Raw genomic sequence first — 15050 nt, 5'->3', positions numbered from 1 at the left:
AGACTAGAAAAAAAAACCTTTATTTACAACCATGGGAGTCCCACAGGAGTACACGAAACACACGTAATGTGCACACACACACACACAAAATGAACCTCTGAAGTCAGCACATGCCGCGCCCCTGGCCTCGCCGCGCCCTCACTGCCCTATCCGCACCACCATCACCGTGACGTTGTCCGCCGAGCCCCGCTGCACTGCCTTGTTGGCCAGCCTGTTGCAGGCTGCTTCATAGCGCGCGTCCACTGTGGGCTTCCCTTCTCGGCTCTGGATCTTCTCATCCTACCGGACAGCAAAGGGGCACAGGTGAGCGGGGGATCCGGTCACCCTCTGAGATGTGGTCTCTGAAAGGAGGAACTGCTCCCCAGCCTCCGTCAGGACAGGCAGCAGGACAAAAGGACCGATGAGTCCCCTGGGTGGAGTTCACACAGGAAAAGTGCACTGGGGGGCCGCGGGGAGGAAGCCGCGTGCAGCTCGAGCAGCTGGTACCCGGTGAGCTCTTACCTCCAGGCAGGACAAGATGAAGTTGACAGCTTCTTCCGGGGTAAAGACCTTGAAGAGGCCGTCACAGGCCAGCAAAATGAACCTGTAACGGGAAGAAGAAATACAAACGGGTTTTAGCAGCAAACCTTATAAAATGGCTGGACAATGCAGGTAAAACAAACACTTATCCAACTACTCAAAGGCTATGAATTTTTTAAAACCAATTTAACTTCTGAGAGGTGGAAACTAGCATTTATAGCCATGATACCATCCATCAAAAGTGGACTACCCTTCTGTCCGCCCACAAGATGATTATGGACTAACCCAAACGCTAGGTACTTCTTAGGTGAGCTCGAGGTAAATCGTGGAATAAAAACATCAGGTGTTACGGCAAACACTGAATTTCCATCACCACGTGACTGTGTAGACACAGACACGAGGGCCTCGAGCCCTCACGACCCTCACGAAGCGCTGCGAGAGTCCAACACGGCAGGCAGGACAACCAGGTACGTCTGTGGTCTGAGAACAGGATCAGGTCCCTTTCAGAGGCCCCCTCCTCTGGACTCTCGAAGGACGTCCTTGTGTACAACAGGGTGCAGAGGGGGGCTCCCCCACAGCTCTGAGGTGGTCATCCCTCTCTGCTCATGCTAACACCCAGGTCTTGGTTTGTCTTCTGGCAGGGCGCTTCCCCCACAGTGTTCAGTGAGCACGCAGGGTGCCTGGAACCCAGCAAGTGCACGTCCGGGGAGGCTCCCGCCCCGCCCCCCTCCCGTGGTGACAGAGCCCGAGTAACTGGTCGCACAAAGCCACGACTACAACCCAGAGCAGGGGAGCTGGCACAGCGCACGCCACAGGGGGGCCCGGGCAGGGTCTGGAAAACCAGAGGAGGGGCTGGTGGAAGGAAGCGTCCCAAGACCCCAAGGCCGGCAAGCGCACACGGCCCCGCAAGAGACGCTGGGCAGGCGGGGCCGTGGGGAGGCGCCCTCGCGCGGTGGAGGGAGCAGGCCCGCTCCTTGCGGCTCCTCGGGGCTCCTCCTCGGGGCTCCTCGGGGCTCCTCTTGAGCCTCGGGCTGCCTACCCAACCTTCAACTCCTCGCTGAGGGGCCCTGGCCATGGCGGGCACGGCCGTCTCTTTCTGGCCCCAGCCCGGCGCTGCTTCAACACCTCCCTTCTCCACCAAACTCCTCAGCATGAAACTCAGGACCCCGCACAACCCACCCCCCGCCCCCCAGCACCCTGCTGTCATCCTTCGATGCTCTCTGCTACTGCTGCCCGCCCGCCCGCGTGTCATGCTCTCCTGCTGCAGTGGCGGTGCATCTTCCCTCTGCCGGGAGGCCCTTCTCTCTCCCACAGGGACGTGGCCCAGGTCCCCCAGAGCACCCGTGCTCCCGATACCCGGTGCCGGAACCCCCCCGCCCCCCCCCCCCCCACGTGCGCTACCCTCCTGGACTGGGGGACCCGCCAGGGCAGAAAGCAGTCTGTCTGTTCCTGCAGTCAGGCCCAGGCAGTGCCCACGACAGGACCGCTCCACCCACTCCAGGCTCATGACACAAACTGAAGTCGGGAAGGGAAACCGGACCGTGTGCACGGCCACGTACCTGTCGTTGGGGGTCAGCTGGCAGCGTCTGATGTCTGGCACAGAGGTGACCCCGCAGCGCTTGTACTGCCCGTCCCCGATGGAGCGCGACACCTCCAGCACACCCAAGACCCGTCCGTCCCTAAATCGGGGAAACAGAGTCCATGTGACAGATCGTGGGTCCACAGTCCTTCGAGGCAGAGGGAAGACGGAGCCCGCGAGTCTGCTCTGACCCGCGCTGCCGGCCCTGAGCCTCAAGGAACACACGCTCGTCTGCACGTTCCGGGCTGAATCCTGGGCGCCTCCGCCCCGCGGCACCCGACGGCACGGTACACCCCCTGGCTGGCACGGGGCAGCCCCCGACCCCCAACCTGCTATCTTGCCCACACTCAAGCTGGATGTGACAGGACTGGGTCGGGGCCTAGATCTGCTTTTCTATTTTGTGTTTGCCCTGAAGCCCCTCAGGCCACATCTGAGCCCGCAGCCAGGGTAACAGCTGCCGCAGAAGGCCACTTTGAACTTGCACCCAACCGGACTTGGAAAATACCTGAAGGTAACTGTTCCCAGATGCTGAAGCACCGCTTTCTTTACACAGGCTGTGAACGTGGTTTATCTTAACCTGCATCAATTGTAGTGTTCTGCACATTAGACTTTTATCCATTCCAATTTTTAATTAATTTATTATTGTTATTTTTTAATATTTTAGTTTACCTTTGAGAGGGAGAGACAGAGCGTGAGCAAAGGAAGGGCAGAGAGAGAGGGAGACACACAGTCTGAAGCAGGCTCCAGGCTCCCAGGTGTCCGCACAGAGCCCGACATGGAGCTTGAACCCACAAACTGTGAGATCATGACCTGAGCTGAAGTTGGATGCTTAACCGAGCCACCCAGCACCCCAAATTTATTTATTTTAAGAGAGAGCACGAACAAGGAAGGGGCAGAGAAGGAGGGAGAGAGAGAATCCCAAGTAGGATCTGAGCTGTCAGCACAGAGCCCGACACGGGGCTTGATCTCATGAACCTTGAGGTCATGACCTGAGCCAACATCAAGATTCGCACACTTAATCGACTGAGCCACCCAGGTGTCCCTACACGTTCCGTTTTCCAATGAGGCATCCAGAGATGGGGAGGCAACCTAGAAGTGGGCCTGCATGTCTGTCAGCAGGGGAAAGGGCCCCCACTCGATGCCCCGAGAACAATCCCGATGGGCCTGTGTGCTACGCGACCTCCGGCAGCTGCAAACCCCGGGGGCCGCAGGCCCTCGCTGGTGAAACCAGAGAAGGCGCACACGAGGGACGCGTGAGTGCTCAGCAAACGCCAGAGCCGTTCGCGGGGGTCTACAGAGCTTTTCCAAGTGACGGAACATGAGGAAATGCTCCGCAGAGATGCTCTGCAGATGGCTGCGGGTGGCAGGAAGTTCCTCACTGGCCTGGGCCGCTGTGTTGGCACCAGAATCCAGTCCGGTCCCGGCCCTTCACCGTGGCCACACCATCGCCCTCCCGGCGGGGGCCTCCTGCTGGCATCTTTAGTACAATCATGGAAACGAACAGCAAGGGGACAAAGTGCACAGGAGCAGAGGAAGACCTGGGTGGGGGGAGGGGCGCTCTCAGCCCCCAGAGCACTAACTGGGAAGCCGCTCAAAGCGAGAGCCCCACAGGAACCCAAGGAGGCGCTTCTTTGGTGACCTGTGACTAGGCGTGGCCTCCCCCGCCCCAGGCACGAGCCTGGCCTGCTTCGACGCAGCCGCAGGTCCCCAAGACCCGGTCAGCGCCAGCAGGTCAGCGCCAGCAGCTCCGCACAGAAACCGGACGGGCGCGGGTGTGAGCACAGCAGGCCCCGCCCCCGGAAGCACAGCCATTTTCAGTGTGTCCCACGCCCTGCGGGGAGCCACAGCAGGGAGCGCCAACGATCACGGGGCCGGAAGAGCCACCTGTACTTCAGAAAACGACGTGGAGAGCTGACCCGCACTCCCACGCGCAGGACACACGCACGCCAACAACGGACGGGCCGTGTGAAAGCAGGCGGTGAACTCGGGACGCGGGCGACCCCGCACGACTGTCCTCACGGAAAGGGGAGGGACCCAGGTCAACGTGAGTGAATGCCGACTGGACGCCGGTTTCCAACCAAGACAGCGCGCAATAGCTGGGGAAATCGGGATCGGCCAGGAAAGGAGACTGCGGCAACCAGAGTTACTCTCTGCGTTCTGTCTGCAACGAACCTTCAAACAGGGCAGCCTCACACGTGGCAAAAATGTTCGCTGCTGAATCCAGGCGGTAGATGCTGAAATGTTTTACTATTTTACATTGTTTTCTGTAGGTCTCAAAGTGTCAATGATAGCAGCGGCAGGGCGGGCGTGGAGAAGACAAAGCCGGCCCGCCGCGCTGAGCCACCGCCCCTCTCTGAGGGGCTCGTCCTAGCCACACCGTCAAACGACATCGCTAGGACACCTCAACACCGCTTTCAATTACGTGGAGCCTGGGGACAGAGGGTAGCCGCCACATGGCGGATACTCCTGTCAGCCACGGGACTGTCAATGTCCAAATTTTTTCAAGGAGTTCGGGCAAAAGCAGAATTTTAAAGTTCTAAGAAAGCCAAAGGAGCTCTCAGAGTTGTGACTCCTCTCCAGAGGCCCCGCACCACTGGCCGGAAGCAGCCTAGAGCAGCAGTGATGGACAGAAAATGCCCCTCCGGGGACAGACGGCCGCGGGCTTCCCCGGACCCCTTCCTGCTCTCTCCCCCCCCCCCCCCCCCCAGAACATCAAGTCCTAACGGTCATACTGTAAGACCGACCAGAAAACACCCTGGCTAAACTCCGGTAAACGTCCTTCAGTAGAGAAAAGACGAGGAAAGAAGTCAGCCTCGTCAGCCACCTTCGAGAAACAGCGTATGAAAACCAGAGCGGGCATGCGGTCGTCAAAGGTGTAGACAGAGATGGAGCCGCAGACGGAGCAGGTCGGTGCGGGCTACGAAGAGCTACTGTCTTCACCACCTCAGATTCTCTCCTGGAGAATCTGCCTAAAACTGTGGCTTATTCAGTTGTGACAAATGACAGTATTCAAGAAAGTTCCCAGGCACACGGTGCGAAATCCCACAACCTCCATTCCCCTGCCTCCCCGGCTTCGACCTCGGTCTCCTCCCGCCACAGACACTGCGGAACACGGCAAGTTCTGCCCTGGGAGGCCCCCCGGCCGCGGTGACGGGGAGCACCCGCCAGCCCTGTTACCTGACATTCCCGCCAGCCTTCTGTATTCTCATCCGCTCCTCATACTGGGTGGGGTTGTGCTCCTTGCTGAGGCTTAAGGCCGCGTGCTTCTGACTCTCCTCATTAAACCGACACAGGATTGCCTGGGAACACGGACAGTCCCACGGTCACGAAGTTCAAAGTTACCAGGTGAAGAGAAAGGTTAACAACAGAGTTTCGGTTCAGTCTCCCGCTGACAAACACGAGTTCGGAGCATCAGGCAGCAAAGAAGCGTCACAGAAACCGCGACCAGGGAGAGGGGCCGTGGTGCGGGTCCAGTCTGGCGCCAGCACCGTGGGACAAGCAGCCAGTCGCTGACCCTCCGCAGGCCGCTGCCCTCTCGTCTGCGACACCCAACGAGGATGAAAGCCCCGGGAGGCGTCGCTACTCCCAGGATCCGCTGCAGGCAGAGGGGAGGGCGGGAGGGCGGGAGGGCGGGCTGGCCAAGCGCCTCCATTCGCCGCCGCCACCGCCTCCACCACGTGGGAACTTCCGGGGAAACCTCAGTCCTGCGGAGCAGGAAGCCCGGAGGATAGGTGTGTGCCTGAGGTCACACAGCAGAGCCAGGAGGCAGACAGGATGCAAATTTGGATCAGGCTCAAAGGTTTGGTTCCCCCCCCCCCCCCCCCCCCCCCAATTTTACTCATGTTACTTGTTATTTAGTCTCAACACATGTGACCTAGGGACGGTCTGCTAGAATATCACCACATAAAACCCACTGCACAGGGACCGTCTGTGATGCTCACTGCTGTCCTCCCAGCACCTAGTATTTATGCAGAGATCACTCTAAACACGACGGGGTGCGGGCAGCGGTCTCCAGGTGCTGCCTGAGAGCGGGAAGGCTCACTTGGTCACCGTGACCGCTGCCGCAGCACCAGGCTCGCTGAAAGAGGTCCTGCCGCGTGGGGAGGGGGGCGGAGCCAGGTGGCAGGGCGCTGCCCTCCAGCTCTAAGCCATTCCCCACCGCTGGGGCCGGGACACTGGCTGCCACCAGTGGGAAATAAGCAGGTTCTCACCCGCGGTCACGTGGCCTGGGCTCCGGACACGGCATCACCTAGTGCTTCTCCCAACTACTTTTGACTTATTTGGAGTTGAGGGAAGGGCTCGCCCTGTTCCCTCCCAGCCACCTGAAGTCAGAGACATGCAGCTGAGGAATATTCAAGCTGCTTGCACAGGGATGACATTCTGACCCACAGCCCCATGGCGGCAGTGTGTGTGCGTGCACGCGCACACACGCACACGCTCCCCAGGGCCCAAGACGGCCCAGAGAGCAAACAGCTCCGGCGCAGCTGCCAGCCCCCTGCCCGGAACGTGGAGTCTGCAGAAGCCCCAGCAGCGGCCCCGCAAGAAGGACCTCAGCCCGTCACCACTTCCCGCCCCGCTGAGCGCACGCTTCCTGGTGCCGGCCACACCCAGCGCCGCCGTCCCGGGAGCGGCTCCGGAGCCACGTACCCGACTGTCTCCGAGGTTGGCGATGTACAGGATGTTGTCCACGGCCAGGACACACGTGGCAGTGGAGCCGTCTTTCCAGGCAGGCTTCCTGGGGGCAGACACGTCAGAAACACGGTCACCGCCGACCGACACCCGTGCTTCGAGACTCCCTTCCAGAGCTGAACGGTAAGGTCTGTACCCCGACCCGACACGCACGTTAGCGGTCAGGAGAGCTTACTCGGTGGTGGGCGACTGTCAGAAGACCTCCGCGCTCACACACTCATCTTTATGTGATTACACTTACTGGCTCGAAGCTTGTTTAAGGAACTCTTCATCAGTATGCTTAAAAGTGTCCAAAAGGCATCTCTTCACGGTTTTCTCTACGCTGATTACATCTCCTGTTACGGAAGCAACCAGACGACAAACTCTTAAGGGCAAATTCTCCTCCCGCTGCCATTTTGTTTCTGTGTCGTGACCAAGAACATCCCACTTCCTCGCCCGTAAGACAGGGTCAGTGGAGTTTGTTAGCAGTCTCCCAGGTGTGAAGGCAAGACACTCACTCACACACACACAGCTCACGCAAGGTGCCATCACGCAGACGACAAGTCCTACGCCAGGCGCCTACACGGCCCCACCTGCCCACCTCAAGCCCCACTCCCTTCTGCCCCACCTTCAGAGAGCCACTGACGGTTCTCTGCAACGTGACCCGTCTTCCTGATTTACACCGACAGCAAACACCAAGACGAACACGAACCGACTTTGTTCTCAGTCTCACCTTTAGGAAATTTCCTGATCAAGTTCTGATGCAAGTTCTGTGCAGCAAATTTTGAGGCTCGAATTCCTCCGTGTCCATCAAAAACAGCAAAATATGAAACCCGGGTACTGGAAGAATCAATTGTCAGTTACTGAGATTTTCACAAAGATTGCTCCTGTCCACTAAGGTTTCTAAATCTTATTTCAAACAGCGAGCACTGAAAAGACTGAGGATGCCCCCTGCTAAGACATCAGCCACACTGTCACAACGGAGAAAAAAGACACAACGTTAACTGAGACAAACGTGGAAGTAACTTTCATGGTATTTTTTATTCTAAGTTCATTTAAGTGATTTCTGCACCCAACACGGGGCTCGAACTCATGACCTGGAGATCCAGAGTCACACTCTTCCGACTGAGCCGGCCAGGCGCCTCAACTTTCACGGCATTTTTAAATTAAAAGTAAAAAACTCAGGGCCTTGGCTGGCTCAGTCAGTGGAGCATGAGACTCCTGATCTCGGGGTTGGGGTTTCGAGTCCCACATTGGGTATAGAGATCACTTAAAAATAACCTTAGTTAAAAACTCCCATTTTTCAAAACTCAAGATTAACTGATCTTTCACTGAAGATGAAACTAAAATTAAAAACTTGTATTTAAAACAGATTTCGTTTTAAACCTAACACACCAATACCAGTTACTGATCCGAGACCATGAAAAATACCTCGGAGAGCAGAGGTAATTCCAGAATTGTTACTCAGACTGACCCAGCAGCGAATTCTCAATGCCCACCTTACCACTTATTCCCCTTTCAAATTCTGCCAGAAAACTTTCATATACAGAATAAACACCATTAACGATTTAAAGCATTTCAAGCAAGAATGAAAATGCCCACGGGAAATGACATTCACTCTGCAGAGCTCTTTCTCAAACATGTTTCGAGTTCCTTTTCAACAGAGACCTCATGAGCTGTGACTAAATACCTTCGTCTGGTTCCTAACACACGGTACCTGCTAAGGCACAGTTTAGTGAGCCCAGTGAGACCCACTCCCCGGGCTCTCCAGAGGCCTTTCCTGGCTTCGAAAGGAACTCCAAAGCATACCACAGTGGTCAACGGCCGCCTAACACCAGGGACTGTGCATACACGTGGTCTTCTCCGCACATGACCAGGTACCAGCAGGGACCATCACTTCCTCACCTGGACAAAACCCACCGACACCAATGGCTCCGGCACACTGTCCGTTAATAACAGACTGTGACTGTGGAAACACGGCGGTGCCCACACACGTGATCCTTGCCCTAGAGTCCCCCGTGTGCACACACGCATGATCCTTGCCCTACAGAGTCCCCCGTGTGCACATGGGACGTGTGTTAATGACATGCCTTGATGTCCTGCCTTCTGATGTCTTTCCTCCATGCCTCAGAGCTTATCCAAAGGCCTCATTTTAATCTGCACAGTTTCAGGAAAATTTTCACTGTTCTTCTCCTTGATGTCATTTCTGCTCTTTCTCTTTTGGGCCCTGACCACGACATGGCTCTCCTGGATCACCATGCGCTGCTGAAGCAGCTCCCCCCTCCACCTACGGGCTTGCAGAGTAAGAGCGCTCCCTGCCGGAAGCTCCTCAGACACTGGGCAGTCTGTTCCATTTAACAGGGTTCTCGGCTCTGCCAGAGCCGGGAACAACTTGGGGCCAGACAGCTCTCTGTCGCAGGGCGTCTGGCAGCAACCTGAGCGCCCCTGCCCACGTGACGACCAAAAACGTCAGGAAGGGAAGCACTGTGCAAAATCAAGAACCGAGCAGTCCAAGCGACAGGCCACGCTCCTGAAACCTGCCCACGGAACTCGGGCCAAACGGTCCACAGAGGCCTGCTGGAGCAGGGACACTCACATGAGGGACGATGGGGGCCTGCACTCCTCAGTGATGTCGTTCAGGATGACGTGGGCGTCCTGCATCTCCTCCCGCTCGCCCTTCCGCTCAGCCACGTAGCCTTTCAGACCAAAGATCACCGAGGAGGCTGCGGGAAAGAGAACAAAAGGCCAATACAAAACTGTGCTCTTCCCTCCAGAAGCCCTAGTCCCAGAGCAAACGGGGGGGGGGGGGGGGGGACAACAGGGGACTCTGGCTATTTCACTCAGTGATGTCCTAACCGTGCACACGAATAAGCTGCTCCCCCGCAGCCACCTACCTCCCCAGCTGCAATCTGTAACTAAGATCAGACCACTGTTGGACAAGGACCGTCTCTAAAAGGCTGGGCAGTGGGGCCGCCTGGGTGGCTCAGGTCATGATCTCACAGTGGTGAGATCGAGCCTGACACTGGGCTCCACCGCGCTGGGCACAGAGCCCGTCTGGGGTTCTCTCTTGCTCGCGCGTGCTCTCTCTCTCTGCCCCTGCCCCACTCTCACACAAACTCCCCCTCTCTCTCAAAAAATAAAAAAGAGAAGGCTGAACACTGAAGAGGGAAGTAGCAGATGACAGCAAGTTAGTACCGACAGCTTCGGTTAAGTCATTAACAGCACAGCAAGGAATGTGCTGTCGTCCCAAACTGGGGCAAGGGATTGTGTGCAAACCCAGTCTTGTCAGTAATCTAATGAGGGCAGAAAAATTCCTAGTTTAGACACATGCATGGAGTTTATCCCAAATGCCCTGCTGGACACGTGAAACTCTATTCCCATGCCTGAGGCTGGTAATGAATTTGAACAAACAGTAAGACAGTTGCTTCTACTTCAAGTGAGGAAGGAAAGGATAAAGGAGCACACACACCATGGGCACAGAAACCTGCTGACACTGAACGGCCAGGCCTGGTTAAGCTCCTTTTCGGACACCCTAGGGCTGTGTAAACAATAAAACGAACACGTTGACAGAGCCGTTGCTGGTAAGCACGGTGCTCTTGAGGCTCGAGGCCGTGACCAGCTAACCTACGACCCCGTCCTTAAGCGGGTTAGTAGGCTCCTCACACGCCTCCCAGTGGGGTGCCTCCCAGTGCACCCCACGGCTTTCGCTCGGAAGCTCTGGGGCAAAGGACAAAATGATCTGTACGGTGTGTGAACATCCACGGCTACCTCTCTTTAACTGATACTTTTCATTTCTTCTCCACTCTGACAAGTTACAGAGCTGACTACAAATTTCAACTGGTTTTTCCAGCCTCAGGCTCCTTCTTGGGAAGCTGCCTACTAAGCTGATCACAAATTCAAAGTGCTCAGCAACAGGCTGTGAACAAAGACAGGGGTCAGAGAGAAAGTGGGGGCCCAACAAGCTAACCATTCACTAGACAAGGTGAAGTCAAAATGACCTGGGTTTTCTAACCCTCGAAGAACAAACGTGGGTTTCCGGCCTGACCAAAGATGGGCCAGAGACGAACAGAAAAGTTAGGAGAGGAGGCAAAAGTAAACTCGGAAGTCTGTCTGCAAAAAGAGAACCCTGCCAGTTTCTTAAATACAGACACGAAACAGAAGTGTCTCGAATGGGAAAGCTGAGCTCGTTTTTGCTCTGGGTTGTTTTAAGATGGGAAGTCTAATACATTTGTTTTCAAACTGTCTGAAAACCTTTACAAACTTTCTTTTCCACAAGCTCTTCACTGCCGTTCTCTTCTTCAGGGGCTCTTCTCTTTGCTCCTTTCCCTTCGTTCTTTACCGTCTGGGACATCGAAGCGTCAAGAGAACCTGGACACGAGGAGAAGCCAGACAGACACAGCTACAGACTGTCAAAGTCCCCAGCCGACCAGGCTCCACCCCAGCCCCGAGACGAAACGACGTGCGGCGCGAGCACCGGGAGAGAGGCAGGCACAGGGATCTCATGGCGAGGACCTGGAGGGGTGGGCAGTGGGCCAGGTGCCCGCCAGGAGGGACCACAGGTCAAGATCCAGGTCCTGCTCAGGCCAACTGTGAGAGGATCTGCAAGGAGGGTCGTCAGTGGTAAAAACAGCCCACATTTTGGGGCTGTGACACACACGAGGCTCCATACCCACAGGCCCTTATTAACAGGGAAGTTTCCAAAATCTGCAAAGTGACACGTCCTGAACAAGTCAAGAAAGCATCAAGTGCCCCGAGAGGGTTACAATGAGGTAAATGTCAGGTTTTAAGAACCGTGTATTGCGAAAGGCCAAACAGGACCGCTGAAGCCATTCACACTTGCAGAGGGATGAGTCTGTACTCAAGCCAAAAAGCTAAGAGCACCTGCAGGGTGCGTGCGTTTTGGAAGGAGAAAGTCTAGTCTCAAATTAAGGCAAGTGACTTGACCTCCCCGCCTCGGTTTCTCGACCCGTAACACAGGGAGAACACTGTCATCTCGGAAGGTGGGGACGAGGTAAGTAGAAGCATTTATCACAGTGCCTGGGTCATCACGTACCCAATAAATGGCAGCCGTTGTCATAGTAAGCAGCCCTAAGTACTCTCTGCATAAAAGCATGTGACCATCTACTCAATTATCCTTCACCAGACATTTCTGAGTACAGAGGAAGGGAAGAAAATGTCCCTGCAGAGTCAATTACTTGCAAAAGGACAGATATCTGCAACAGTAGGACATAACACACACCCTGCCCCACATAGTAAAGCACGTTAACTGAGAAAATTTCACGAATGTTTCCAATATACTTTCCCCCAAGGTCTTTCCAGTAGCCTCCCGTCACGTACTGTTTATCCCAGCTTTCCCGTGCGTATGTAAAACGATCTTCCTCTCTTTTAACTCGCAAAACAGAGACATTTTTATAGCTTTGTTACTGACTCCTAATTGAATCACTTGTAGTCAGAGAATGTGGTCTGTATATGAAATCAATTCATTAGTGGGACTTACTTTATGGCCTAGAATGTAGTCGATTTTGTATACGGTGAATATGTCTTCTCAAGAAATTCAATATATTGGATGCAAGGTTAGATTCTAAATCCGAAAAAATCAAGCCTGTTAATAATGGTGCAAAATCTTCTAAGTTGTTACTAGTTGATTGTCCTTTGTCCTGGGAAGAACTAAGACACAGCTATGTTGAATTTTCTTTTATTTAACCTGTAAAGACCCCTGTTAAGTTGATGTTTGCACGCATTAACTTTCATTGTAAGGCTGCTGTCCTTATAGGCAAGGTTTCAGGTTTAACTGTGAATGAGAGAATGCTGTGGTGTTTTAGTAAAGCCCCGAAAGCCTGAGAATTCTCACGTTAGAGGCCTGTAATGACTTGTTGTAAATAAAGAACTATGCTAACTTAATCCATACATTCTAGACTAACCCTGATAATTTTTATGTAATGAATTAGTAACACAAAAGATCAACTTGAAAATCAGCAGCAAGTGTTGTACTTGACGACATAAGGAAGGTATTTACACCAGCAGATAACTGCAGGTGTAAAGACAGCCTGCCCCCTGTCCCCTCACTCTTGTCCTGTGGCCCCCTGTCCTGCCCTCACTTAGAGTGATTCCACGTGAGAAGTCCTCGGTGAGACAGAAGAGGAGACTCATCACTGTGACCACTGACCGGAACCTGCTCTTTTCTCCCCTTCGACCTAACTGGGATGTAGAAAGGAAAAAACATTTCCAGGAACAGGTAGAACCAATGTGAACAGGCTTGGCAAAAATGAAATCAAATCAATAAAGGTTCTTGAGAAAAAATAAGGACTGAATGAAAATAACCAACTAAGGTTTCAAGAAATTCCAAGAAAACTCCTGCACATGGTCTGTACTAGTTACTAAACCAGTGTCATTCAGATTGTATTTTCTTGAGATCAAAATTCTTTTTAGTGTAGGTGCCATAAAAGAGAAGACTATCTGTTTTTATAGGTTCAGGGATATTAAAAATATTTTAACTATGTCATATAGTCAGAGACTTCTGCTGAATACACTGGAGTCTGTCACTATCAGAGGCACAGACTGCTTTTTTTTTTTTTTTTAATAAAATGTTAAAAACAAAGTTTAAATGACTAAGCTCTTAATTCTTAAAGTCAGTTGCAAGAGGTGGAACCCCAAGAAGTAAACAATAATCACCAAAAAGTGATGCTGTATATAATCTTTTTGTTTCCACCCGATGGTGCCTATTTCTTTTGTGATTTTAATAAATCTCATGCTGTATGCTGGTTTCATGTCATCCTAAGCTCTGTAGAATCTATTAATAAATACATTTTACATAAGGATACAATTTTTATGTATTATTTCCATTGGCACATTGAACCTTTTCCCTCCCACTTACCTGAATCCCCACTGCTGGCTGGTGGGAGATCATCAAAAAGCAAAGGTCCCCCTGATCCTGAAACACAGCAGAACACTCAGTGAGCCCACAAAACCTGGGGGAGGCAAGAGCTTCAGAATCCATCCCACCAGGACACCTACGCAGGTCAATGAAATCATCTCAAAACTCTCGTGTCAATCCAGTGGCAACTCATACTTCGGTAAATAATGGCTCGAACCTATTTTATTTTAAAGTCCTATCAATCAAAGGAAACAAAAATCTGCCTGAAAGAGTTAAATCTGATTTCAGCTGGTAAAGTAAACACTCAAATGAACCGGAGGAAACTGCTCAACGTTTTTATGCAGCTCCTCAGGGCTAGCGACTAGTGGATTTTTCTGCCTTACCTGATGCCATGGATTCAAAACTTAAGACAGTCCAACACCTAAAACATCTGTGTGTTGAAAATGGGGGAAAGGGAGAAAGATTTGAGACAACTACAACCCCAGGATGACACGTTGACACACACCTGGGAGAGCCTGAAGACTGTACCTGAGTCAGTACTGCTGGCCGGAGGGAGGTCGTCGAAGAGCAGAGGTCCCTTCTGAGCTTCTTTGCCTACAACACAGAGCACCTGCTTAAAGAGCATCTGGTCACCGGCCAGGACACATTTTCGGGGGGGGGGGGGGTACCTTCTGAGATGTTTACTATTAAGTTCAAATTTTCTCCTCTTTGTTGGACAAACTTTTTAAAAGTATTTTCTGGACAGCCATTTAACACGGACATTTGCTTCCAACAGTTACAGTCAACAGAAAAGCAATGAAAGACGACCCAACTGGCATTTGAAGGGCCACTGGGTATTTTGAGGAAAACAAATATTTTTTTTCTCCATGATTTCATGCCCGAAAGCAACAAACGCTTAAAAACCTTTCTTTAAAAATAAATCCTGGGAAGAAAAATACAGATTCTAGGCCAAGAAAACAATTATTGGGTCCCTCAAGATAAAACTTCAAAGACAGAGGGACTCTTCCAAGATATGTGGTCTTCAAAAGTCCTATTTCAATAGCATTCTGAACTGACCACCAAATAGAAGGTCAAACAAATGAGCACAGAGAAGGTGAGGGGCTGAAGGAAGCAAATCGGTGTTAACCCGGCATCCCCAGCAAGTGCCCACGTCAATTACCATCTATGGAGAAAATGAGGAATTTCAGATACTCCAAGACAATAAACTCAGCAGAAAGCCAGGGAAATTTTTTATCTAAAAATTTACACACCAAAAGTACCTGTCTTAAATGCTTTATACTCCATTATCCCTTTCCACATAAAATTTAACCACCGTTCCTTATCCTCCAGCTTTCCCCCAAATTTCTATGTAAGCTATTAAACACTTGAATGGGTGTGTGTGTGTGTGTGTGTGTGTGTGTGTGTGTGTGT

The 15050-nt window shown here is 52.8% G+C and overlaps 1 protein-coding gene across 1 annotated transcript in view; it reads right to left on the bottom strand.

Moving 5' to 3' along the window:
* ILKAP (ILK associated serine/threonine phosphatase) overlaps positions 1 to 15050 on the bottom strand; it is a 45474-nt gene continuing 30424 nt past the window's right edge. The window contains exons 4-14 of the mRNA XM_049614461.1: positions 14169 to 14234; positions 13641 to 13697; positions 11018 to 11134; positions 9363 to 9489; positions 7500 to 7606; positions 7029 to 7122; positions 6746 to 6833; positions 5276 to 5397; positions 2079 to 2198; positions 502 to 583; positions 1 to 279 (exon numbers count right to left, since the gene is read on the bottom strand). Coding sequence (XP_049470418.1) covers positions 139 to 279; positions 502 to 583; positions 2079 to 2198; positions 5276 to 5397; positions 6746 to 6833; positions 7029 to 7122; positions 7500 to 7606; positions 9363 to 9489; positions 11018 to 11134; positions 13641 to 13697; positions 14169 to 14234 — 1121 coding nt within the window. The 3' untranslated portion in view covers positions 1 to 138. The remainder of the gene's footprint in view (positions 280 to 501; positions 584 to 2078; positions 2199 to 5275; positions 5398 to 6745; positions 6834 to 7028; positions 7123 to 7499; positions 7607 to 9362; positions 9490 to 11017; positions 11135 to 13640; positions 13698 to 14168; positions 14235 to 15050) is intronic.

Source organism: Panthera uncia, assembly GCF_023721935.1.
Source record: "Panthera uncia isolate 11264 chromosome C1 unlocalized genomic scaffold, Puncia_PCG_1.0 HiC_scaffold_3, whole genome shotgun sequence".
NCBI classification, from domain to species: domain Eukaryota; kingdom Metazoa; phylum Chordata; class Mammalia; order Carnivora; family Felidae; genus Panthera; species Panthera uncia.
Note: the sequence above shows the minus strand (reverse complement) of the source record. Positions and strands in the feature narration are given on the sequence as shown.